This window comes from Cygnus olor, chromosome 14, assembly GCF_009769625.2.
Source record: "Cygnus olor isolate bCygOlo1 chromosome 14, bCygOlo1.pri.v2, whole genome shotgun sequence".
Classification (NCBI taxonomy): Eukaryota; Metazoa; Chordata; class Aves; order Anseriformes; family Anatidae; genus Cygnus; species Cygnus olor.
Window position 1 is genome coordinate 15,635,047 of NC_049182.1, and position 24,451 is coordinate 15,659,497.

A 24,451-nucleotide genomic window follows, 5' to 3' on the forward strand; every position below is an offset into this window, starting at 1 on the left:
TGTTTGAGCAGCTGCAATGAGACCCAGAGCAGAGCAGCAGAGGATGTCCTCCGGGTACAGACATGTGCATGGGTCACGTTAGTGCATGAGGGTGGGATGCAGAGGTTCTGCAGACCGTAGCATGTGCAAATGGTCACGGTGCTTGACAGAACGGCACTCTAGATTTTTGTGAGACCACTACTCAGCACTGGTGATCTGATAGTCCTCTTCTTGATTCAGGTCTTAACAAGCCCAGCAATTTTTGGAGTAAAAGTTCAGGTTTTGTTCAAGAGAAATAATGGACTGTTGCTCTATAGTTCAGTTTCCCTTCAGGTCACCCTCATGTAATACTGGTTAAATGGCTTTGGCCAGCTTGTACCAAAGCAAAACTGTATTGTGTTATCTGTCACTCAGTATTCATTTTGCAAAACCCGGCTGACACTAAAAATGTGCTAGTAAAACATTTCATAATATCTGTAATACTGGAATAAAAGGCTTCAGTTTTTATTTTGGTTCAGGTTTTTATTCAGCATTTGTGTTTTCTTCCATGGTAGAAAGTAAAAAAAAAAAAAAAATGCTTTGAATGAGCTGAAATAAAAGCTACTGTTGAATTTTTCTCATGAAGCTCACATTTTCAGGGGCTTTATTTTGGTTCCAAATGGACGCAGTTTTTGAGATCCTTTACAAAACAGCAGGAGTGGTTATGTTGCTTAACAACGTTTGGGGCTTTTTAGGGAAGATTTCTGCTTTTATAGTTATTTATATAGCTTGGGTTGGTCTAATAAAAGACCCTTAAAACCATATCTCGTCAAAATCTTTATTCATAAAATTGAATGTTCAGCTTATGCACTGCTCTAGTTCCTCACCATGTTTCAATACAGCCAGTCCACTAAGGCATCCTTGTCCCTTCCTGCTCTGCAGAACAGGAGTGTGGGGCTTTAGCATGTTTTAGAGAAGTGTGGAGTGGGGATGGAACAGTCCATGAAGGGGAAAATAAAAAAAAGGATTTTGAGATTTTTTTTTTACGGTGGGAAATCTCTTGCATGCATGTAAGTTGTGCTCCTCAAGATGGGAAAACGTTGCATTAGATTATAGGCTGCAAGGAAGTAGATGTCAAAAACATTTTCATGAGAGGCCTCCTTAGATTTTTCTGTTGTGTGGCCTGTAAAAGAAATTATATCTTCTGTATATTCTCTTCCCAAGGGAAATATATTCATATACAAACTCTGCTGCCAAACTTGTCAAATCTTTACTCTTTTAAAAAAAGAAACTTAAGCCAAAGCTCTCTGCGTATGAAATGCCAAGCAGTTTAACTCTCAAGTTTCTGTAGCCTTAGACAAGAAAATTACCTTTTAAATAATGCTAAGGTGGTGATGTTCACCAGGCAAAGACAGGAAATTCAGAGTTATGACTGAGATTCCAGCCTGACTTGCCTGCTGTGTCTGGTACCTGCAAGGGTTCGCAGCAGCAGGGGACTGAATCGCTCAGATTTGTTATAGCAGTAAGTCCTGGAGGGGCATCCGAAGGGCACAGGTTCAGCTGGAGTTCTTCAGTCTTTCTTTATTCTTGCAGTTTTTTTTTTAAATCTGAATTATTTTCACATTCTCTCTTTTTTCTTTTTTTTTCTTTTTTTCTAGGGAGGGACTTTTTCTGAATTACAGAATAGTTAAGTGTCACTGTGTGACTCAGAGGATTAGAAACGTGAAGTTCTTCCTCCTGTTACATTGCTCGTTCTAATCTAATCTGTGTCTGCTGTGACAAAAGGTTGCCAAAAAAAGGTGCTTATTGAAACTGATAAAACGAGATGGTCAATCAGACATGTCTTGCTCATTTAGCATGCCTGTAAGTGAGACTTTGATGAAAGAGGCAGAGCTGTCAGCTCTGCTTCAGAGTTAGCCACAGGCAACCAGCTTATCTTTGATAGCCTATGGTGTCGGGAAACGAAGTTTGCACATTACTTTAACTTTTCCCCATATACAAAGAACTCCATTGTCCAGAGCATTTTCTTTAGCATTTTCCACAAACTTTAAGTTCCTTCATAAATGAAAAACTCTGGACTCCCTAGTGTTAATTCAGCCTAGTTTAAGGAGAAGTGTTGCACTTCCAGGCTTACAGGCTACTCTGTTGGAATACAGATGTAAAAAGCTCCTCTACCAAGAAAAAGTAATATTCTTGAAAGAATTTATCATCAGTATTTAAAAGTTGTTTTTTTGAAACATAATGCACTGTATGTATGCCTATTTTAATAAACAGATTTTTAACTGTTTCATTGCACTTTGGAAAAAAAAAAGTGAATATAGTGAACTTACAAAATTGTTAGTACACTGCAGCTCCAAAAGTTTTCCCCCAAAATGTTGTAATTAAATTCTGTGTTCCATCCTACCTTCATGAGAATAATGATGATTTTGAGCATCATTTATTTATTTATTTATAGGAAAGTCCAACACTAATGCAAAATCCCTAAACGAGAATAAGGAATTGGACCTGTATTAGCTTAGATCACAGTGTCTTAGGAAATGGTTCTTTCCTGCATGGCTCCATTGTTTCCAAGGTCCAAATGAAAAGCTGTCTCTCGCTGCCTCACTATTTAGTCAGTACACAGTTTTCATCATTGTCTCTGGAATTAATTTTCCCTCTCGGTCAGCTGGAACCCAAAAGTTTGATGACCTTCCAGTCACTCTGCAAACTTCATTTTTCTTCTAAGCTCTTTCTGGAAAAATACATACAAACAGTCCCAAACTGCAACTCTTTCAACATATGGTTCAATCCAGGTCCCACATTGTATGTTTTATCATTTAATTTCAGTCCTCATATTTGGCACATTTGAATGCAAATCAAAATAAAGAATTATACATAAGCAATAATGTAAAGACTCTCTATAATACATAGGGACCAGTAGCCAAATGTCATTAATTATGCTGACATTTCCTTCAGTATGGAATGTGTCCTAATACTGAGCAATTGTATGCTAACAATCCCATATGTATTATTACTAATGGTAACTCTACTGAGTTGAGTCATTACTGTGATAGTATTTAATAATGTCATTTTTAATTGCATACATGCAAGCTATCCCAGTCCTTTTGTGGAAGGAAAATGGTGTTATAGTCACATAAAAATAACCAGCACAAAGCCACTCTTGTTGCTTTTCTTTAAATGGAGAGAAAAAAATTGTGCTCCCAAACTGAGACCTTGGATGCCAAGATGCAGCCTGGAGCATATTTTTATGGCTGAGTTATAAGACCCTGAAAATGGGGTTTTGTAATCGAAAAGGGTGACATGATGAATGTGCCACTGTATTTAATTAGATGTCTTTACCCCTTCCCCTACAGTCCTGTTCCCACAAAAGATGCTGTGCCAGCTCTTCTTTCTTATCTGCTTCTTATGATCCTCAGCGTCATTGCAGGGTCAGCAAGAGGAGATATTTTATTGGCAACAATGTGATAGAAACGGGAAAAGAAAATATTTCTTGATTTGTTGGGTCCTAAGTTGGACCAATTTGAGCCGTTTGGTTTTGGGTATTCATGGTGAGGAGTTTCTAAGTCTCATGACCTGTGAATGATCACGGCAGAACTGAAGGAAGGTTGGCCTGTCCTCTACCCCTCTAGGAGGTCCTACTGTTGTGGTTACTCAGGACACATTCCCTACTCTTTTTTTCTTCCTCTTTGTTATTCCCTTATTTTCTGAGGTTGCCCAGGATCCAGGCTCATCCTCAAAGCCCAGCCTACCATCTTTCCGAAGGGCAATGAGCTCTGTACCATCCCTACCCTTGGAGCCCCTGCACTCCATTCAGTCTGTGGCACTCAGCAGGAAGAGAAACAAATGCTGTGCTGAGAGCAACCAGCACAACAGTGCTGCAGGTTTTCTTCACAGACTCTGAAGCTTCCTATTGCTCCAGGGCATTCCCCAACTCAGCTCCCTGGCGCTCACATGCGACAGAATAACCACCCCATGAGCACTCTGGCCATCTGAATTGAAAAAGTACATTGCAGTCATCTCTGCATTGGAAACTCTCCTGCTTTCAGGAAGCAGTGGCTGGCAATTAGTGTGACTGCTCTGGTGCTTTCTGTTTTTCATCCTCATCAATCAGCAGTGTTTTACATTTATTCAGTTCCTTTTCTGCCACCAGAACTCACATGGGAACGGAAATGAACAGCTCAGTAAATGTGTAGTTTGGACTGGGACTTGAAACAACCCTTCCCTTCTGCATACATGCTTTCTGTGATTCGCAAACAGCAATACTGACACTTAAATATCATTGCTGGCTTCTTAGAAGCCACTGAAATGACTGAAGCACTTAACACATGTTTTTAGACTCTCTCTTAGGAAACTGTGGCCACCACTTACAGTTAGTTTAAAATATAAAGGTTCTCTTAGCAACCCCAACTTTTAGATCTAGAGAAGAAACTGAGAGTGAAAAAAAATTAAAGTCATTCGTCAGCCACTTAGCTTCTTACACTCCCTCCAGGGACCATACATCACAGTTTTGTGAGATAAAATATTTACTGCAATTATTCTTCAATAATGTCCACATCCTCACAGAACCATTACTAGCTCTGCTATTGTTTGTTTGTGTTTAGCTTTAGTTAAATCATCTAGACATCATCGGCTCTTCTACAAATAGACGTTGGAGGAGCTGTGGAAGTACTGAAACCTCATTGTACTCATAAAAGCAACCATTCCCAAACATTTCTTGTTTGGACAAGTGACAAAGTGGTAATGAGAAGAAAATGTTCATGTCTGTAAATTCAGTTCAAGCTGTTGTTCTTTCAAGAGAGCGAGCCATCTGAAAGCTGCCAAGTTGCCCTACAATTATGCAGTCCTCAATAAGCAAGTATGCAAGTATTCACAAAATCATTAGCAGAGGAGCCAAGGATTTGAATATTCTGATGGGTGTTCACTCTCCTGCCCTGAGGCCATTTCCTTCAGTTCTAGGTTTATCAACAAAGAAAGCAAAGGGCAACACAACAAAGGGTGTCTACAGCTGATGCTTTTATGTCTCATGTAAATAATTACATGACCTCATGATCCATCAGATTGCATCCTTCACCAAACACGTAGGGTTAAAGTGCTTCACAGTAGACATGATTTTGGCTCCAGCAACTCTCTTGTATATATTTTAATTTCAGTTTTATACCCAAAACCTCCTGCCTCTTCAGATCCATGCTAACTTGTATTATGTTTTGTCTTTCTCCAAAGCTGTTCTTGTCTCCTTGGGTATGAGGGAGAGAGGTGTGAAATAAACCCGGACGACTGCGAAGATAATGACTGCGAGAATAACTCTACATGTGTGGATGGGATCAACAACTATGTCTGTCTGTGCCCTCCTAATTACACAGGTGAGGTGTGCAATTAAAGAAGAACAGGAATCCGTGAAGAGTCTCTGTAGCGCCTGAGGGAAGTGTCTAAATACACATTTATTTTGTCCATAAGTGCATAATTAACCAAAAAAATAGTTCCATTTTCAAGCAACCTGGATGTCCAACTGGTGAGTTACTGGAGAGATGTCAGTTCTGCTAATATTGCAATACACTTGTAGTCACAAACACGACCACTATTCTGAGTCAAAATTTTGATACTTCATTATAAAATACACTTAAAAAATACTAAAGTTTAAGGTGTCAGAAAATTTGTACTTCTTCACACGCATTCTCTACATTTACTTCAGAAATATTCTCAGTACTGAGATGAGTCTGATACACATCTGATATGAATCTTGGAAAATTAAAATAGTTCCGGTTTAAATTATGGTAGCTTTTGGGGCATGGCTTTCACCTGGGATCTTAAAGGTCTGCATATATTAAATAAGCTGAGCCTGACAATTTGCTGTTTAAATTCGTTATCACGATTTCACAGGTGGCAAAGCAAAGACTGAGAAACTGTAGACTCATAGTTTTAAGAAAGCACCCATGAAAGCTAGCCCAGTTAGCAGATGCGCAGCCATTTGCGAAGCCCACGGTGACAGGAGTTGGTAACTGAGTTTGCAGCAGAATGACTGCCTCTAGCACCCATGTTGCATTTCAGATAAATTCCTTCCTAAAACTTCTGCAAGGGCAGAAACCTTCCTAACTGCAATCTAAAAACGCTTTTTCTCAAGTCATTACTGGAGTATACTGTTGACTCATTCAAACTGTGTTAGCATGACCTTCCTGGCTCAGCATGGAGTGGTAAGGAAACACCTGCAACAGTTCCTAGTTCCATCCTTTGAAATGGGTTTATTACCTTCTAAGCATGGAGAAGTAATGAAGGGCTTCTTGTACACTGGAATATATTACATGTCAAGGGATTTAATGAGGATCAAGCTTGAGTGGCTGAGTAAGGCAGGGGGAAAGCTTCTAGAATTTCCAAACTCTTAAAATACTTTTGTGGCTGATACAAAGGAGGCCCATGTAAATCTTTAGCTGAGAAAAGCCTTATGACTTGAATGTACGTTTATTGGAGTTCTAAAATGATCTTTCTGCCAAAAACTGAAAAACTTCAGCTTAGCAGAGTAAAGAGTTTTGCTTATAGCATGTTGAGCCCATTGTGCTTACTTGTGCACTATTTATGTGAGCTATTCTTGGGTGGTTTCAAACAAAACTCTATACAAGGCGGCAGAGCCTGTACATTTACAAGAGGAAATATATTTGCCTAGCCAAGGAAAGATCTATCAAGTAACAACTGAATCCAGTATATATGTAAATGCTGTTTCCTTTTCACAGGCTTATTGCAGATTAGGTTTTTTTTAGTTTTCAAAGAAAGGCAAGAAAGAACTAGATTGGGATTTCTTCTCAAATGGCAGTCTGGCTAGGGGTCAGAGAGCTCACAGATACTTCAGAACCAGTTTTGAAACATTTCTAGTCAACTTCCAGCTTAGTGTTTTTTTACCTGCATATTGTCTGTGCTGTGCCTATGGTTCTTCACAGGAGTTTGTCAAATACTTGAGCGTTTTAACACCATGCGCTAGATCCCAGTCTTGGATGTAATACACACACAATTGCATATACGACACAGTAAGCGTTTGTTGTTGGAGTACAGGCAGTAACTTCGACTGCAATGGAAACAGACTGAGATTTAAAGAATAGCAGGAAATACCTCTGGAAAAATATAGTATAGATAGTAAGTGAAGAGGGCTGCAAAAATGGGGGTTAGCTTAAATTAGAAATCTGAAGAGTTTACAATAGTTCACGCTAGTTAAAAATAGGAAGAATTTAGTGAAGCACAGTAAAAGAATTGCCTTAACCGGCTTCACCTCCATTTTGGAGGTGGGTATTTCATCAAACGTGATCAGTCACCTGGAAGGACTCACTGCAGTGCAGCTGGCTGGGCTGAAATATCCCTCGGAGATACACCTGGCCCTCTCCGAGCAGAAAGGCAAAGAACAGCATAAAGTGGCTGCAAGAACTGAAACCATCAGCCAAACAAAGTTACAGATGAGCCAAGTGAATCTGAGCCATGGTTTTAAGGGTTCTCTGAGAGCTGAATTCAAACACAAGAAACTGGGCATCATCTAAAGTTGCTTGATCAAATGAACAGCAGCTGGGGAAATGCCATGGAAGCACCCAGGCAAGTCATGGAGAAACACTTTAAAATGACTTGAGTGTGTGACCTGAAGGGAGAAGGATCTATAACCACAGAGTTTGACTGCTGAAGTATCCTGTGACAGCCAGGACATCTCTGTGTATATTCTCTTTAAATAAACCATTGTGTAGTGAAGCAATATCTGAAGCTACTATGGCAGTATCTTTGAATATGTATGTATAGATGCAGACAACTTTAATATTGTGGTTGAATATGCTAAGAATAGAGAATGTTAATATTTCAGATAGAAAGCAGGTGACTGAAGGAGTCAGGAATACTTATTCCTGTGCTCAGAATTGTGCTTTGAGCTTCCTGCCTCTCTCTCAGGTGCTGACTTTGTTAACCATTGAGATAGAAAACTGTATGTGCTTCAGAGCTAAGTGTGTGGAATTTGTCTATATTTATATGAACAAAGATTGAATGGTGGAGGATACTTTCCATGACAAAAGTAGTTTTTCTGTGAAGTAGTTTGGGTTATAATGAACTCTCAATGTGATGCTTTGCCAAAAGGAACAGCAATACCCATAGGTAGGGTGTATCTAGTAGGACAGGAAAACGTAGGTTATATCAGGAGTTGGACTCGATGATCCTTATAGGTCCCTTCCAACTCAGGATATTCTGATATCTCTTTTTGTTGTGACCAAATATTATACTTAATCTTGTTGTTCAGAATTCAAGGAGCAAATTGAGAGATGAGAAAGATTAGAGACGAAGCATGAAAATCATTGGGGGATTGAGATCATGTCTTGAAGATCTCAAGAAAAATCTTAATTAGCTTAACAAAGTAGGCAAAGAAAGATTTTCATACTTTACAAATGCTTCTATGGAGAACATAATTTTTTTTAAGAGATTGAGTGGCTGGTCTTTGTGGCTGAACAAATCCAGACCATACAATTTTATCCAAGAGTTGTTGATTCTAGATAGAAAATGGATTTCTCAGCACACACTGTAATAAAAACATGAGTCAAATTAAGAACAGTCTAAATTACACTGAAGTTCAGACTAGATGTTTCTGTTTTGATAATCTGTGATGTTTTCAGTAGCATTCAGGCTGTTTGTTACAGATGCCCAGCTCAGCTATTGCAGATGTCTTCTTTTCTTGGCTGTAGAGGGAGGCAAGCTCTGGTTGCACTGCATAGCAGGTAGTCTGAATCCTTCATCGCTCCTGTGGTCTTGGACACCATAATACTGCTAAGACTAACCATACTACAGTAAACACTGCAAGTATGAAATAAATGCATGTTGTATTATAAAGAATAGTGTCAATAGCGAGAGAAAGAAGATCCAAGAACATGTGTGTTGTTTTGGAAGAAATATTTGGGATCTCCCCCTGGTTTGGCAGACTAATGGTTAAATAACAATAGTAAATCTTATGTTCTGAAGTGAAACACAAATTAAAAATGCATGTTTTGGAAATGTTGACTAATGACAGATTCACAGTATCCAGGGTTTATTTTTTTCCATACCTTAATATTTTCCTGCTTTATCTTCTGTCTATCTAGTTTTACTTGTTATAGCCTTTTTAGGAAAAAATATCCCAAATGATGATGCATAAATTTTGATTTCATTGGTTGAAATAATGAAGGCCAGAAATCTTTCTTCAATTAATAGCTTTTTACAGTGTTTTCCTTTAAAATTCTGTGACTTTTTTCCCCCCCCCCACTCAAAGTAGGTTGTAGACAAAAAAATGACCAATTTGTTAAGTGACAGCTGAGGGAAGGAATTTCCCGCACTCCAGGCCCATTTCACTTTCATCAAAAAAAAAAAAAAAAAAAAAAAACTCATGCAATAACCTTCCTATTTCCTTTCCATCAAATCACTTTAAAAATGTGCAAATACAAATGGGTTGTATGAAAGAGGAAAACATAAGTTAAAGACAGCAAGACTGAGAGGGAAGGTAGGCAGATAGCTGATTGCCATAAAAAAATAATAATAATAAAAAAAAAAAATCAGTGGCAGAAACAGTAGACTCAATTCTCCTTAGTCAAGCCCTTACCTGAACCACCCTGTTCCCTCACCGTTCTTCCAAGTCAACATTTCCGACGTTTGTTTGTATTTATGTAACTGAACCAATATTTGTGCTGTGTAGCTGAGTCCTGATGGCCTTTGCTTGTCAGCTGATATCTTGTTTTTCCTCTCCCCAGCTTGTTATTTTATTCCTGAAGCTAAATTAAAAACATGTACTTGCTCCAGGATAATCATGTAGCCGATGTCCTGCCAGCTCTAATGCTTGAGCAGTTCATGGGATGTTTTATAACCTGATCTGACCACTTGATGGATTACAGCTCCGTCTTACTTTTTTGTAGTGTTTCCTCCTCTTCAAAAAATATATATAAGAACATCAAAAGAAGCAGCTATGGATTTGTCCCGTCCCGTCCCGTCCCGTCCCTTCCCTTCCCTTCCCTTCCCTTCCCTTCCCTTCCCTTCCCTTCCCTTCCCTTCCCTTCCCTTCCCTTCCCTTCCCTTCCCTTCCCTTCCCTTCCCTTCCCTTCCCTTCCCTTCCCTTCCCTTCCCTTCCCTTCCCTTCCCTTCCCTTCCCTTCCCTTCCCTTCCCTTCCCTTCCCTTCCCTTCCCTTCCCTTCCCTTCCCTTCCCTTCCCTTCCCTTCCCTTCCCTTCCCTTCCCCTAATGTTTGTCCTTTTTCATCATCATCCTGATCTCTTAAATCTTCATCATTCTCCTGATCTCTTAGCTTCCTTATCTATTTCTGAATCTGTTGCTGTAACATGCCTCATCTCTGACTAATATTAACACTATCTCCCTAGCTTTGTGTTTTAGAAATGTAGGACAAAATTCATACATCTTTGTCCCTTCCATTCCATTTTTCTGTTCATTGCTGTCGTAGACCTTCTTGAGAGACATCACTGATTTCCTCATAGCTTTCGATCCAAATATAGCATTTTATACCTCCAAAAATAGCTCCTTTCCTCAGTCCCACTGTCCTCTGCACTCTCACTTGAAGAGGTATTCACACCTGCATAAAGGACTGATGGATCTGTACCAAACAGGTACTATGTACTTCAAGTTGTTTTATGCTTAACTTGCTACTTTACTTAGTTTTGTTTGTGATTGCCATGGCTTTTCCTTTCTCCTATCTGTCAGAAGCAGAAATATGTAGTTCTCATACAAGAATAAAAATCAGGAAATATTTCAATTTTTTGCTAAGAATCCTAAAAAGCCTCAGCAAACGGACACACCTCTTTGTTCTGAAACCTAACAGTAGCTTCTAATACAGAATGTAGGTTTTTTCCTAAAATACATGGCATCCCCTGGAGATGATAAAAAAAAAAAAAAAAAAAAAAAAAAAAGCAAATGTTTTAAAATAGTTTGTTTCCCTGGGAAAAAAAAATAAAATCAAATCAACTGCAAGCAGTTTGTATCACAGGAAAAAAAAAAAAGTCTCAAAAATGAAGCTAGAAACTATTTTTGGTTTTATGTGTTTGGAAGACAAGACCAAGATGTATTTTACCTTAGGGGACCTTGCGGTGTCCTGCGGTAGATGGTATCTGAGATTTTTGCAGTTATGCTACTTTTAGACAGAACGCTATTCACTGTTAGTGATTATGGTCCCTTTTTCTGGCATATCTTATTGTGGTAATGTTACGCGGCCAAAGCCAAGCACTTAGTCAAGCCAAACGACTCTGGAAGAAAGAAGTTTTGTGGGTGACTTGTGGCTGACACTCACTGCTGGAGCTCTCCAGCTTGTTTCCCATAGCTTAGCCTGATTTGAAAGACTCCCTGAGGTGGGCATCAGAGGCAGCTGAAGTGAAGCATTGCACTGTAGGTTGGTTTTGCCCTCTTTTATGTCTTTAACTATGTGTTGGACATAAACAGCAGAAGGTTTTTAGATAGCCTGATGTGGTTCTGCAAGGATACAGACTGCCTAATGAACACTGAAGGCCTTAAACAAGTATCTAATGATCAGCCTCTTTTAAAATTTCCTTGAGACAAACAGAAAATTATGGTCAAAGTTTGGTGTATTTTCCTTGTTCCTGAAGGAGTTCTGTCTTACGTGGAAGTTTCTCAACATTAGTTGCTTGGCAAACGTGGTGTGTTGCTTACAGTGCAGAAAATAAAAAGGCACCTACACTTACTATGTGTATAATAAATGAGAAGAGTTGGAAAGCTGGAAGTTCTCCCTCCTTGGAGATACTCAGAAGCCATCTGGATGTAGTCCTGGGTAACCTGCTGTAGGTGGCCCTGCTTGAGGAGGGGGGTTGGACCAGATGACCTGCAGAGGTCCCTTCCAACCTCAGTTATTCTGTGATTCTTTGCATTGTACAAAAGCCTATGTGCACTTCCAGCCTTGTTTTATTAGAGGAGAGCTATGTCTCTGCTATGAGTTTGAACCCCCCTTACTTCACTGTACTGTGACCAAAGAGTAAGAAGCAGTGCTGCAGCCTTAGTTGTTGGTCTCAGTATGGGTGTCCTGCCATGTTGGAGCTCTCAGCTCCAGGATTTCTACTGGTGAGATTCCTTGCTGTAAAATGTAATGTGTAATGTTTTGGGAGCCAGGTATGCTGGAGAATTTCCTTGTTAATCAGGACCTCAGTATGTCTCTAAGAAAATGTATTCTCAGCTTCCATATATTCAACTACCCTTACATTTAGCTACTGCTTTCTTAAAGGAAGGATGAAGTGAATACCATCCACAAATGGGATTCATGATTCATTAAATCCAATCTGTGAGGAAACAGCAGAGGACTAGAAGTTAACCACCCGTCCGTTGCTTACCTGCTTACCTGCAGGTGGTGCGTACTGTGTAGTTAAAAAAGCTGGGAGGAGCAGAGTCCACCTATGGATAGTCAGTGAATTCAGCACTCTGACACTGAAAAGACGGCCATGTTAGATTTGCCAGTAGGAAGTAAGTAGATGTTTCTGCATGTAAAGTATTCTTCAAAGACCTCTGTATTTAAAGTTGCATTCTGAAAGACCATCTGCAGTTCGTTATCTTTTTGTTAGGCCTGTTGGAGTTCAGATTAGAAACAAAAATGTGTGACTTCAATGTCTCTATGACTTATGCTTATTAGTTAGAGCAGGGCTCGGTTAACTGTTTGGGGTTTGGTTTTTGCTTTGTTTTGGGGTTTTTTTGGTTGGTTGGTTTGTTTTTGTTTGGTGATGGTGGTGGTGGTTGCTGTTGTTTTGGTTTTTTTTTTGGTTGGTTGGTTGGTTTTGGGTTTGTTTGTTTTTTGATAAAAATCACGATAGAAAGGATGCCACTAGGTGAACTAGATTGTGTAAACAACTGCATTGATCCTTAACAGATTCCAGACTAATCATGTCATTGGAAAGCATTCCTATAAGGTAGTCCAGCTCCAAAATATAGGGGGTCTAGCAAAATTAGGATATATTCCAGACGTAGTGGTTCTGAGGGGTAACACTATATGCAGGTTACCACCTTATGAGAGCACTGGAAATTTTTCTGTTTTAGTTAATGTTTTGCTTGCTGCATTGCTGTGGCCTTTGTGATGTTGAATGTGTTTTTTCTTTCTTTGGCTGTGCATAGAACTGGAGCACGTTCTTTGTTCAAGATTCAGAACTGGTGAAAAGATCATTAGTTCCCTATCCAGATCTTGCTACTTAATCAGTTACCCCTTTGTTTAACCTTAAGGTTAGAGGTAATTGCTCTTTAATTCAGAACAAGCCATTTTCTTGAAATCTCAATGTGGAGTCCAATTTCAAGCTACTATTTAATAGGCCAAAACCTGATATGTGAACATTCAGATTAAAGCTAATGCTTTAATGTTTTTACAGCATTGGCATAGAATAAGAAGCATAAATAAGCTTTTAATTCTTTGTCTGCTAAGTATTGTGGGCAGTGTACCTCAAGCCAGAGCAAACTTCTTCGTTAATAATCCAGAGAACTCGGTTACAGTGCTTTACAGGTAATTTCTTTTGTGTTTAGCAGATTGTTGGTCTCTAACATAGCAGACAAGTGTATTTACAACTGAAGAATTTTGACAGTGTTTCTATTTTCTTCATTGCATGTTTAAACAGTTTGGAAGGAAAAAAGAATCTAAGATAAGCTTCAAATTTTTTGCATCAAATATTAACATTCCTAGCCAAATTATTTTGGTGGCAATACCTCTACTAGCATATTGTGTGGACATCCGACAGCTGGTCCACCCAACCATTTTTAGGTTCTGTGTTCCGAAATTTCCAGTTGGCACTGACCTCTTTTTAATAACTAAAAAGAGAGAAGGGAAAAAACAAAATGCAAAAAACATTTCTAGCGATACAAGTTATTAGATACCAAATGAGTAGTCTCTTATGAGAATAACAGTGCAGTGTGTTTTATTACCAATAAAGGGAAGAGTTCCATCCCAACTTACCTGGCAATGTTCAGAAAATTGCAACATATTATTTAATGATTCAAATATATATTGTCTCCCTGTGCAGGCTGTAAAAGTTTGGTCTGTGTGGATAAAGGCCAGGTTTTCTCCATTGTTTCTTCACTGCAAGTTCTTTCCTTTTCTCAAATACTATTGTGAAATTCTCAACAGCTTTTTTGCTCTCAGTCCTCCGGGCCCTACAAAAGCTCCTCTCGTGTGATGGTGAGAATATGTTCTGGGTTGCTTTGTTAATTATTTCTTGAATATCAGGAATGAGGGAACAGAGGATCATCCAAATGACACAGAAGGCAAAAGAAAATCATAGAACTCATCAGTTGCAAATTGGAGGTTTCAATGGTCTCTTCAGAACTGCTGTTTTACTTATAGATAAACAAACAAAATACTATTGCCATCCAAATCTCTCTTACTGGTTAAGGAGAAGAGTGTAACTTGGATTCTAGTTTTAAAAGTCCAGTGTGGCATGAAATAAATAGCTGTCTTGACAGCTCAGAATGGAGGGAGAAGAAGAAGAAGGAAAAAAAAAGATTATTAAACTGCGTGTAGAAGTCTTCTTTATTGCTCTATTGTTGCCTTGGCTTCGTTCTGAGACATGTGAAAGGCTACAGAAAAGCATAAGCATGTTTCTTGGCAGTTCTTCATAAGCAGTGAGCCCTGTGAAAAGTGAATGTAGAAAGCCCCATGAAAAACAGGATTTTGCTGAAAAACAGAGAAATGTTGTATGAGATAATAAATGTTTTGATGTGGCTTTTTAAAAAGCAATGAGCAATGCCAGTGAAGAAGACAAGGGAAATAGTTTCAAAGGGGCAAAATACCTTTTCTATTGTGTGGGGATTTTTTTTTCCTTCCTTTTTATTTTTTTTAATGCCTGGAACAGCAGCAGTGGGATATGCACCTGCTAGTATTCCACTTGTCAGTACTACTTGGTTTGAATCTGAAAGTTGCAGTTTTGTGGCAGATCACATTGCTTGCTTCATCTGTCTAATGCTTGCTTCTCCTAAACAAGCACTAATTACCAGCACGTTACCACTGGCCTTCAGAAGTTCGAAATGCAGTGCCCACAGAGCTGATGGGCCTATCTTTATAAAGATACTCTCTTCATTATCATGCCTCAGTTCTGCTGACCACAGATCATTGAATTCATACCTTTAGCTACCATGATAAGCAACATCAAAGTGGTTTTCTTGTACGTTTGATGTAGTCTTAACCTGCTCTTCATTGTAGTGTACTGCATGTTGACCTATATTCTTAGGCTGTGATGGAAGAATGTGAGTATGCCTTGATGAAACAAAAAAACATGTTTGGGGATAAAAAAAAAAAATTGCTTAGCTGATTAGAAAAGAAATATGTTGTTTTGTTTTCTTATCTTTTATATGAGCACTTTAGAAACACTTGTGTATCCAGATCAGAGTTCTGATTTGAGAAGACATTGAATAGAGATAGGTGGGTGGGTTTGCTACATTTGGGAAAGTGTTACACTGAAGTTTTCTGTTGTTTAAGCATGATCAACTACCTTCCACAAGTAGAGTTAATGATGCTAGAAGTTTGCCTAAGATTGTTTTCCTAAGATTGTTCATTTTCAGTTCACATAGCTATCTAGTGAGAAACTTGGACTAGACCTTCAGTTGCTGCACAGAGAAGCAGTCCTGTGTTACTCCAAAGAAGGGAGATGATAAGAATTTTCCTCTGATACTGACAGTCATGTGGTCAGTGAATATTGCACTCTCAGGTCTGATGGCAGATTTTTGACTCAAATATTTTATGAGTGAATGAAATACGAGAAAGTCCTTGCATAGCTGGTGCCTTGGGTTTTGCTTTTCAGAGAATGTTTTATTTCCCTGGCATGTTTTCTGCAACATCTAATGAACATTGGTGGAGCCTGAAATAAAGTATCAAGAATTTTCTTCCTGAAATGAGGCTGCTCTAGTTGCAAGGCATTCCCAAGTGAGCTCTCTAATGACTGATAAATGGGAAAAATAACAGGAAGGATCCTTAAACATTCCAAGTTTTGCATGAAAAATGATAATTTTTTTGGATGCGGTGTTTGGTACTAAGCCTGGAATTCTCCTAAATTTTGATAGTGGAGCCTTCAGAATGACACGGTGAGTCATAATATTTGACATTTGGGGAGATTTTTACTGAATCTCTAAGTACTTGTCAAAACTATTGAGAAGAATATTTTAAGAAGAATTATGTTTTCCTTTGAGAGTTTATGAAACTGTTCTTATTTGTTAAAGCCTGTTTCCTCTTCTTCAAAGCAAAAAGAGAAATAGAAACTTGAAAAGTCTGTACTGAACATTTTTAGTGAAAGGATAGTTGAAGGCATCTGTACACACTGTATTCAGTTATTAAATGGTCTTCAGAAAATATTTCCAGCTTTAGATCATCGCATTCTTTTAATGTCACCAGCCAGTTACATTTTATTCATGTTTATTTTCACATAAGATTTGTAGTACGCTGGTAAGGGACAGGAGATACACCAAGAAGGCAAACTGGCAATTGTCCAGACATCACAGTAGGTTCTGCCCAGCTCATGTTCATGTCTGCTGGAAGGCTGAGGCCATCACTTTGGTGTTAGTATTTGGGAGGGTCTGTGGGCTGTGAGCTTTGGGATTGCTAAGTAAACAGACCTATCTCCAGTCTTGGGACCTCAAAAATGTGTTAATGGGTGTCCCCAAATGGCAATAATGTTCAGATTGATAAGAATTGTACATCCCTAGTTGCCGTTAAGGAGTAACAAAGTACAATGGCAAACCTCGAGTCCAGGGAATGATCTGTTTCCCTGGTTCCCATGGATTTGCGGTGTTCAGTTTATTGGCATGTCCCCCTTCCTGAGCTGCATACATTCATTACATTTGCCCAAGATTTGTCCAGAACTGCTAAAAGACTTGGTAGTGTTTAATAATGGTGGCTTCCTGGGATTCCCTGGCTCCAGAAGGAATTGTTTGTCTTGCAACTGTTATTACAAACAACAAAGTGTCCACTGTGAATTGCCATGCTAGACCTCTCCAGCGCTACCAAAGCCAACCCACTAAAAGTCATGAGGGTATTTATGGGACATGAATACAGGGCTTACACTGCTGGTACCCCTTCTCATGCCTCCAGGGCTTTTATTACCACTTCTCTTTCTCATTTATGCTTGACCACTCTCAAAAGCAGATATCTTGGATGTTCTATGTTTGAAACAAATTTTTATAAAGTAATTTTTGCAAATATGCATTATTCCTCCATCCTAATAGGAAGAATCAAATGAAGAGCTGTGTAGGTTGTACTGTAGGGAGGCTGGATATGTGGGAGAAATAACCTGAAGGAGGGAGCTGGGGGTGTTAACAGCTCAAACCATTCCTGTCACCACCGGAGCCCGCCTCAAAATTGTATTCTCAGTCATCCCTGCCAGATCACAGGACTGATAAAAGATGTTTTTGATTTGTGTTTGCCATCTGAATTTTGATTTTTGTGCTTCTCTTGGGTTGTATTTTCACGTATTTCTCTGTAGCCACTACAGTTAGAAATGTAATTATTTTTGAAAACAGAGATTCTCCTAAGACAGGTGGAGCTGCTGCTTCATGACAGTTCTGCTAAAACGTTGCCAGCCCACCCGTGCCTCCCATGCTATCTTTTTTCCCACACTATCCACATGACTTGTTGCTCACATAATGATACGTATTGTGTATAGGCACACAAAATATGCGTAACCTTGAAACCCTGCAGATGTGGTCTTTGATATAGCTGCACAGGGGACTTTGGAACTATGGTTTTGAGGGTTTCTATGTTGAGAGTACCTGACCTTTGCTTTTCCTGCAAGGCTTTGGGAGATGCGGGGTAGGTTTCTGTTGGTTTCATGGGAAGCCAAAGATTTCTGTAGTCTTTGGCTGGATCTCAAATCCTGAGGTACTGAAGTGTGACCTAATAATTTAGGACTCAGAGAAGGGTGGTGTTTAAATAAACTATCTGGCTTTGAACATTCTAGAGCTATTAATTATTAAAATTTAAACAAATCCAGGGTGTGGCATGTAACACACAATACCTAGAAACAGCTGAGCTGAGCTTACACGTGATGTTTTTTTCTAAAAAGACATCATCTCCTCTGAGCACAATAGAGCTAGTACTTTTCTTATAAATAGTGAATGTTTTATAATTATATGCAGTCCTAAAGCTGGTTCCTATTATTGAGAGTCACAGAGTTTGGGGGGAAGGGTTTGTGGGTTGTTGTTCTTTTCCAGAAAGATGTCCAATCAGCCTCTTTGGCAGAGTATTGACTATGGCTAAAGTATGCTTTGGTGTGAAAAATGTTACAGTCCAAAGAGTAACTTCACTTTTGTCTCACTTTCCTGCTTTAATGTAGGAGGTCCTGTGTCAGGATCTGACCATTCTGTCCTTACTCGGTCTCCAAGCAGAGTTCTGATGTCAGTACTTTTCATACCAGTCTCTCAAATTTGTGTGATACAAACAGTACAGTCATAATAGGTCAAAGGAACCCAATTTAACGAAGTCCCACAGGCCCTCACAAGTAATATTGTCACTGCTGAACTACTGAGCTGTCTCTGTTTAGGGAGATCCACCATTCCTGAACATCGTGGTTGGAGCTCTTCAGGATCATCCAAGTTGTGTTACAGTTGTATTGCTTTTCTTTTGCCTTAGGTGAGCTGTGTGATGAGGTGATTAACCACTGCGTTCCTGAGCTAAATCCATGCCAACATGAGTCCAAATGTCTTCCACTTGACAAAGGATCCAGGTGAGCATGTGTCCTATTGGTCTCCAAACACTGGGTTGACATCCATTGGCTTGACTAGGGTTGAACTGTCTGTGAGCTTGGGTTAATGGGTAAAAAATATTGAAATAAATAATGCAATACTATATATACTTCAGATCATATCACCTTTTAGTGCAACCTTACATACTTGGGTTTTTTTGTTTTGTTTTGTTTTATCTTTCTGTGGTTTGCTTGCAAATAACGGATGTAACCCCAAAGCAAAGAAATTATTCTGGAATGGAGCATGACAAAAGATGCACTTCTGGAATAGTTACTGCAAAGTATCTTACACTGCATCAGAAACGGAGGACAGTTTCCTTATGTGTTCCTTAGGCTATCCATCAGTTCAAGCAGCGTAAGTTTGAGGAGCTTTAACAGAGGTAACTCAGCTCTCCTCAGGCCGTACTGGCTCAGTGCTTAAAATCCAGTTCCAATGGTACTGAGAAGGGAGAGAGAAATGGATGGGTAGAGCATAATGTTGTGGGAGGCAGAAGTTTTCTGTTGTATTCCCATTTCAGCTATTGACTTCTGGTACGGCCGGTGGTCTTGGGGTGCACTAGCAAAAGCTGGCCTGGACTGCAGTGGGGCTCAGCTCCATGCACTCCCTCACCTGGGCGACAGCAGAAAACAGCTGAATGGGATGGCTCACACGTGGGAGCCACCTTCTTCTACTGGCTGTAGGGAAGTGAGCTTTGCTTGGCTCGTTAGATTTTTTAACATCTCCTGTGTTTGTATTTGCACAGCAGGAATGACACTGACTGCTTCACAGCAACAAAACATCTGTAGATTTGGGTGTTTGGATGTTTTAAGAGGTGCATAGTTAGTGGCACTCATCACTTCTCTGAAGAGGGAATTTCAGAGTAATTTAGCAAATAGCTCAACTTTTCGATTGACTTTCTCTCTGTGGAGAGCTTTCTGAGGAAAGATCTTTGAATCAAAGCAGTAAGAAAAGAGAACAAATTCAGGAGGGCTCAGTGCAGCTGTGAGCTGTGTTGTGTGCTTTCTACTAAGGCTGTTTTCACAGCCGCGATGCTCTCCTGGTGGCTTACCCATTCCCTCCTGGGGAGGAGGCACGGGTTTTGGTGAGGGATGCCCTCACCCAGCACACCCAATTTGTTTGGGGAGAGACAGGAGCACTCTTTGGTCCTCTTGGTAACCTGCAGTTTGGGTCAGACAGACTATGTTCTGTGAAGCAACTAGCACACCAGAATAATGTAAACTAATACACGGAACACTGCAGTGTAGTTGAAGGAAGCAAAATAAAGTTTTAGTGATGCTGACTATCTAGAGGGCAGCTGAATCTGTGCTAGACAGTCTGTACCACTCAAACCTTGCTTTTGGGTGAAAAACCTCCAGACAGACACATTTCCAACTATCAAGGAAGATGAAACTGTCAAATGATTAGGATGGTTCTTGAAATGATGCATAGGGGCTGGAAAAGGTGGCGTGTGCTTGATACATAGATAGTCCTGATGCTCTTTCTAGCTATCATTCTCAGTTAATCCATCATTCAGCTAATCCAGTAGCTACAGCATGTTACAAGGCAAAGGTTTGTAACTCGGATTGCCTTATGTCATTAGATATATGACAGGATGCAGACAACAGTGGTCCGGAATGGTTTTACTCTTTCTGGAAGCATTTTCATACCTGCCACCCAAACACTTTGAGTAAATCTGACGCTTGCTTTCCAGAAAAGTGTTCTTCGCAGTGAGGCCATTAACCCTCGGGAGGAGCCTAAATAAATACTCATAAGTATTTTCTACTACTGTTTGTTGAGTTATTCTTCCCACTATTGTTGAGTTAATCTTCCTACTATTCAGAGAATGATAAACCAAATTTCTTTACTGGTTCCATCCCATTTTGCTTTCTCGCAGACCAGACTTGAAACGTGAAGGAGCCTTTCCAGTCCTGAAAGTAGACTTGTCCCACTATTGCTTTCTCTTGCATACCTGAATTGTACCAAACCATTCAGAAATAGGCTAAGAGCCTTCAACAGGTCTTGCAGTGATGTGTGGTTGCTGTTGGGTCTCATGCAAAACAAGGGCCAGTCCTGTGCCGTCACGGATCCCTTGAGCAGTTTGGTGCCCTGACCTGTGATGCACCATGTCCTTAGCATGTAATGGGGCAGTGTAAAGCCGCGTGCACAATGAGTCAGGCTCAGGCATCATTCCCCTGCTCAGTTTTCAGAGGCAGGGGATGTTAAAGGCAGGATTCCGGCTTGTTCCTGAGCAGACTGTCCACTTGGCAGCCTCGGGCCACAGGCACGCAAGTGGGATGCACCACTGAAGAGAATCGTAGCAGCACGGACTCCAGTCTCTCTGTCTGTCCTGCCTTCAGCTTTAGTCAGCCTGCAAGTCTGCAGAGGGAGGAAAAGATGATAAAGAGAGGAAAAAATAGAAAGCCAAGTTACATATTCATATGGAGAAGGAAATTCTGTTCTGGCCCTGCAATAGTAGCCATGAATCACGGCTTTAATACAATAGACATTGAGTGCATGCAGATGCAAATCCCCTTGGATAGGCCAACGTTTTGAATACCACAAGACATGTTTTTAGGCTATCCAGTACTGGGAATGTTGCCATCACTACAGGGCTGTAGCAGAAAACAGGATTTCAACTGTACTGGTGTCATACGGTCATTGGGAAATCAGATAACTGGTCTACTCGTGTAGATTACTCTCTTACCAGGGCTTCAATACAAAATTTCTTTGCCTCCATCTTTACTGCATCTGACTTTTACTGATACTGAGTCACTTGCTAGTGCTGTGTGGGAGAGGGAAGGAGCCCAAGTGCCACCATTCCCTGAGGGCAGGGCCTTGAGTTTCCACAGTGATGCGGGGTGAGGCATTCATGTGGCTGAGTGTCTCACCTGCTCTGTGCCAGGCATGCATTTTTTGGTAGCTTCAGTCTAGATTTGACACCATGAGAGCTCAACGATGACAGACCCAAAATGAATTTTATGTTTCTAAAGGGAAAGCCAAGGCTGGAAGCAAACTGGGCTATTTCAGTGCGTGTTTAGCTGCACAGAGCTCTTTGCTTTTTAAGCTAAAATTGCAGGTGGCTTTCCTCACTTCCAGCCTCCACATATTCACTGTGCTGTTACTAGAGAAGAAGAGGAGCTTCCTCTGTGCCAGAAAAGTTTTTAAAAAAAAAAAAAAGGCAAAACATTTAACACAATGAAATGACTTCTAAAAAAATAACTTCAGCGAAGGAGCATGTTTTTCCATTCACTGTAGTGATGTTGGAGCACGGTATAAATATACTTTATTTTTCTAAAGCTTGGAATTATTACCTGACAGCTTAAAATGCTGATTTAATGCAGCCCTGCAGAGAAAAGTGGTGGTTCTGTCATTACTGAGATAGCCAATACACATCATAAAATTGATGCATGGCAGCTCTGAATAAGGCACTGCACATCGTTCATTATTACATCACTTTATATTAGGACTGCAGGGATCAATAAAAAGCAACAGGATTAAATGCTGCCAGTTCCCCCCCACTCCCACCCCAAAAGTCTTTTGATTGACATTATTTGCTTGCAGGTGTGACCGAAGTGGTGCCGAAAAGTACTGCACACCTCTTATGGTTTGGGGAAGGAACACTTTTTACTTCTTTCTTTGTTTTGTCATCTCCGTTAAGTTAATCACAGTATTCCCTGAGCCACCACAGTGTAAAGAAAGCAATTCAGACATGCGGAGCTGGAACATCAACCACCTTGTGTCTGTGGAGGGTCATGATGGGGGCACCTCCCAGAGGAAGGATGGAGAAAGAAAGTCTATGCATCTACATAGCTTTATCCCTCCTACAGCCCGCGAGTTAATAGGCTTCACCTTATTTCCCCCTGTTTTAACCAGTCATTATGAGCCGTGGTTCAGAATGGAGCCTGGGGGGCACATTGCTCTCAGTGCTGGAGGTAGATGGCTGCTGAAGCCCGATGCTGCGGCAGCCGTTCGTCCGTCATTAGCCACGTGGAGCTCACTGACTGCGTGTCCTGGGGGCTGGGGAAGGCTGGGAGCCAAAACACACCAGCACTCAGAACCAGCCTCAACACCGAGATGGTTGCCTGGAAAGTGGAAGTATCCTTTTCTTTGTCAGCTCCCATGCGTTCAAGTCCTTTGAAGAGGTTTTCCACGAGGAGCTGTCTGCTGTCCCTACCCTGCCAGGCTGCTGGCAAGGTGGAGAAGGGCAGCAGAAGAGGGCAGTGGGGCAGTTTCTCTCCTGATGCCACCTCCCTTGACTTTATGAGGTCTGTCCTCTTCCAGCTCTCAGTGGCAAGCACACAGATCCAAACAAGGGGCTCTGGCAAGAGCACAGACCTCTCTTTTATTGGCGAAGAGTAGCTCTTCCCTTGTTTTGGTTTAAGCGATATGCCGTTTGTTTTCCAGATGTGCAGTAAAATCCAGCTGGGAGGAGTGAAATGTGCTTTATGGACTAAATCATGACTAAATATTGTCTACGCTGTAGGCTCAAAAAGAGGCTGTTCAGCAATCCCCAAAGTCTGTTCCAAGTCAGAGACTTTGGGACACATTTTTTATTGTTAGGTTATAAATATCTGCAGGGCTTATAACAGAAATATTGATGCTACCTTCATACAACAAACCGGATTTTAAAAAAAGGCAATGTTTTCAGGTTTGGGTGCATCCCATTGTGTTGCTCCTGAGAGTGGCATTACCCCATAGGAGCAGGTACGTGCCTTACCTGAGCGTCCCCATGGGAAGGGACAGGCTTCAGAGATAACTTTCCCTAGCTGAAGCAACATTTACCATGCCTTGAAAGTGAATGACAAACAGGTGGTGGGCTCCAAACTAATGGTGTTTTTCTTTACATTTGCTGAGTTTTATGGTTTGCTTGCAGATTGCTTCCATTTGGGAGGTGGAAGTTTACTGTGCTCCGTGTGGCTGCACAGAGCCAACCTCACACATTCAGCAGCGCGGAGACACAGGCAAAAGCTTTCTGTGCTCTTGCATAGTCGGAGGCATCAGAGCAACTGCCCTTGAGTCTGTAAGGTTAGGGAAGATGTCATCTTTAATATCATAGGAAGACCACTATCTGATCACCCTTCTCCACCTGGATGTGAAATAAAATTAAAAAAAAAAAAAACAGTAGTGTGCAATTACTTTGCTTGGCTTGAATTTAAGCAGCTTGCAGAAGTTCAGAAGGAGACAGACAGGAAGCCCCTGAGTGTTTCTGAGCGCAGGAACTGTGTTTGATGCTTCCAGGAACAACAGTTAACACCTTTCCATCTCAGATCAGATTGGTGCTACGTTGCCCGTGTGTTCTGTCATCGTTGAAACAAGCTATTAACAGCAGTCTTCTTGTATTTCAGATGTGAGTGCTTGCCTGGTTACAGCGGCAAACACTGTGAAATAGATGACGATGACTGTGCGGGCCATAAGTGTCGCCATGGAGCCGTCTGCGTAGATGCAGTCAATGGCTACACCTGCGTCTGTCCTCAGGGTTTCAGGTATGTGACAGTCAGCTCCCACCTACAAACTCTTCCATACATGTTGTTGGGGCACTTTCTTTACTTACCTTCACCCTCAGAGCTGATCACCCTCTGGATATGGTATTGATCTGTCATTCCTATGTGGGTGGATGGCTCAGTGCTTCCTATCTTGTAGCTGACGTAGGTCTTAAAGGCTGAACTGAATACAGAGGGTTGAGGATTCTTGCTTTGAAAATGGTTTGGCCTTTGTGCAGTGCTGCGACAATTTGCCTGCCCGCCTGCCCCAGCCTTTCCTGGTGAAACACTAGGTGGTAATACACTCACATTAATTATATGGAGATAAGCTCTACATATGTGAGAGAGAGC

At 40.7% G+C, this 24,451-nt stretch overlaps 1 protein-coding gene across 6 annotated transcripts in view; it reads left to right on the plus strand.

The window, feature by feature from the left end:
* The window catches only part of SLIT3 (slit guidance ligand 3), a 513,498-nt gene that overhangs the window by 454,010 nt on the left and 35,037 nt on the right, over positions 1-24,451 (plus strand). For all 6 annotated transcript variants that reach the window (XM_040573726.1, XM_040573730.1, XM_040573725.1 and 3 more), the window contains 3 exons: positions 5,179-5,318; positions 18,529-18,622; positions 23,966-24,103. In XM_040573726.1, coding sequence (XP_040429660.1) covers positions 5,179-5,318; positions 18,529-18,622; positions 23,966-24,103 — 372 coding nt within the window. The remainder of the gene's footprint in view (positions 1-5,178; positions 5,319-18,528; positions 18,623-23,965; positions 24,104-24,451) is intronic.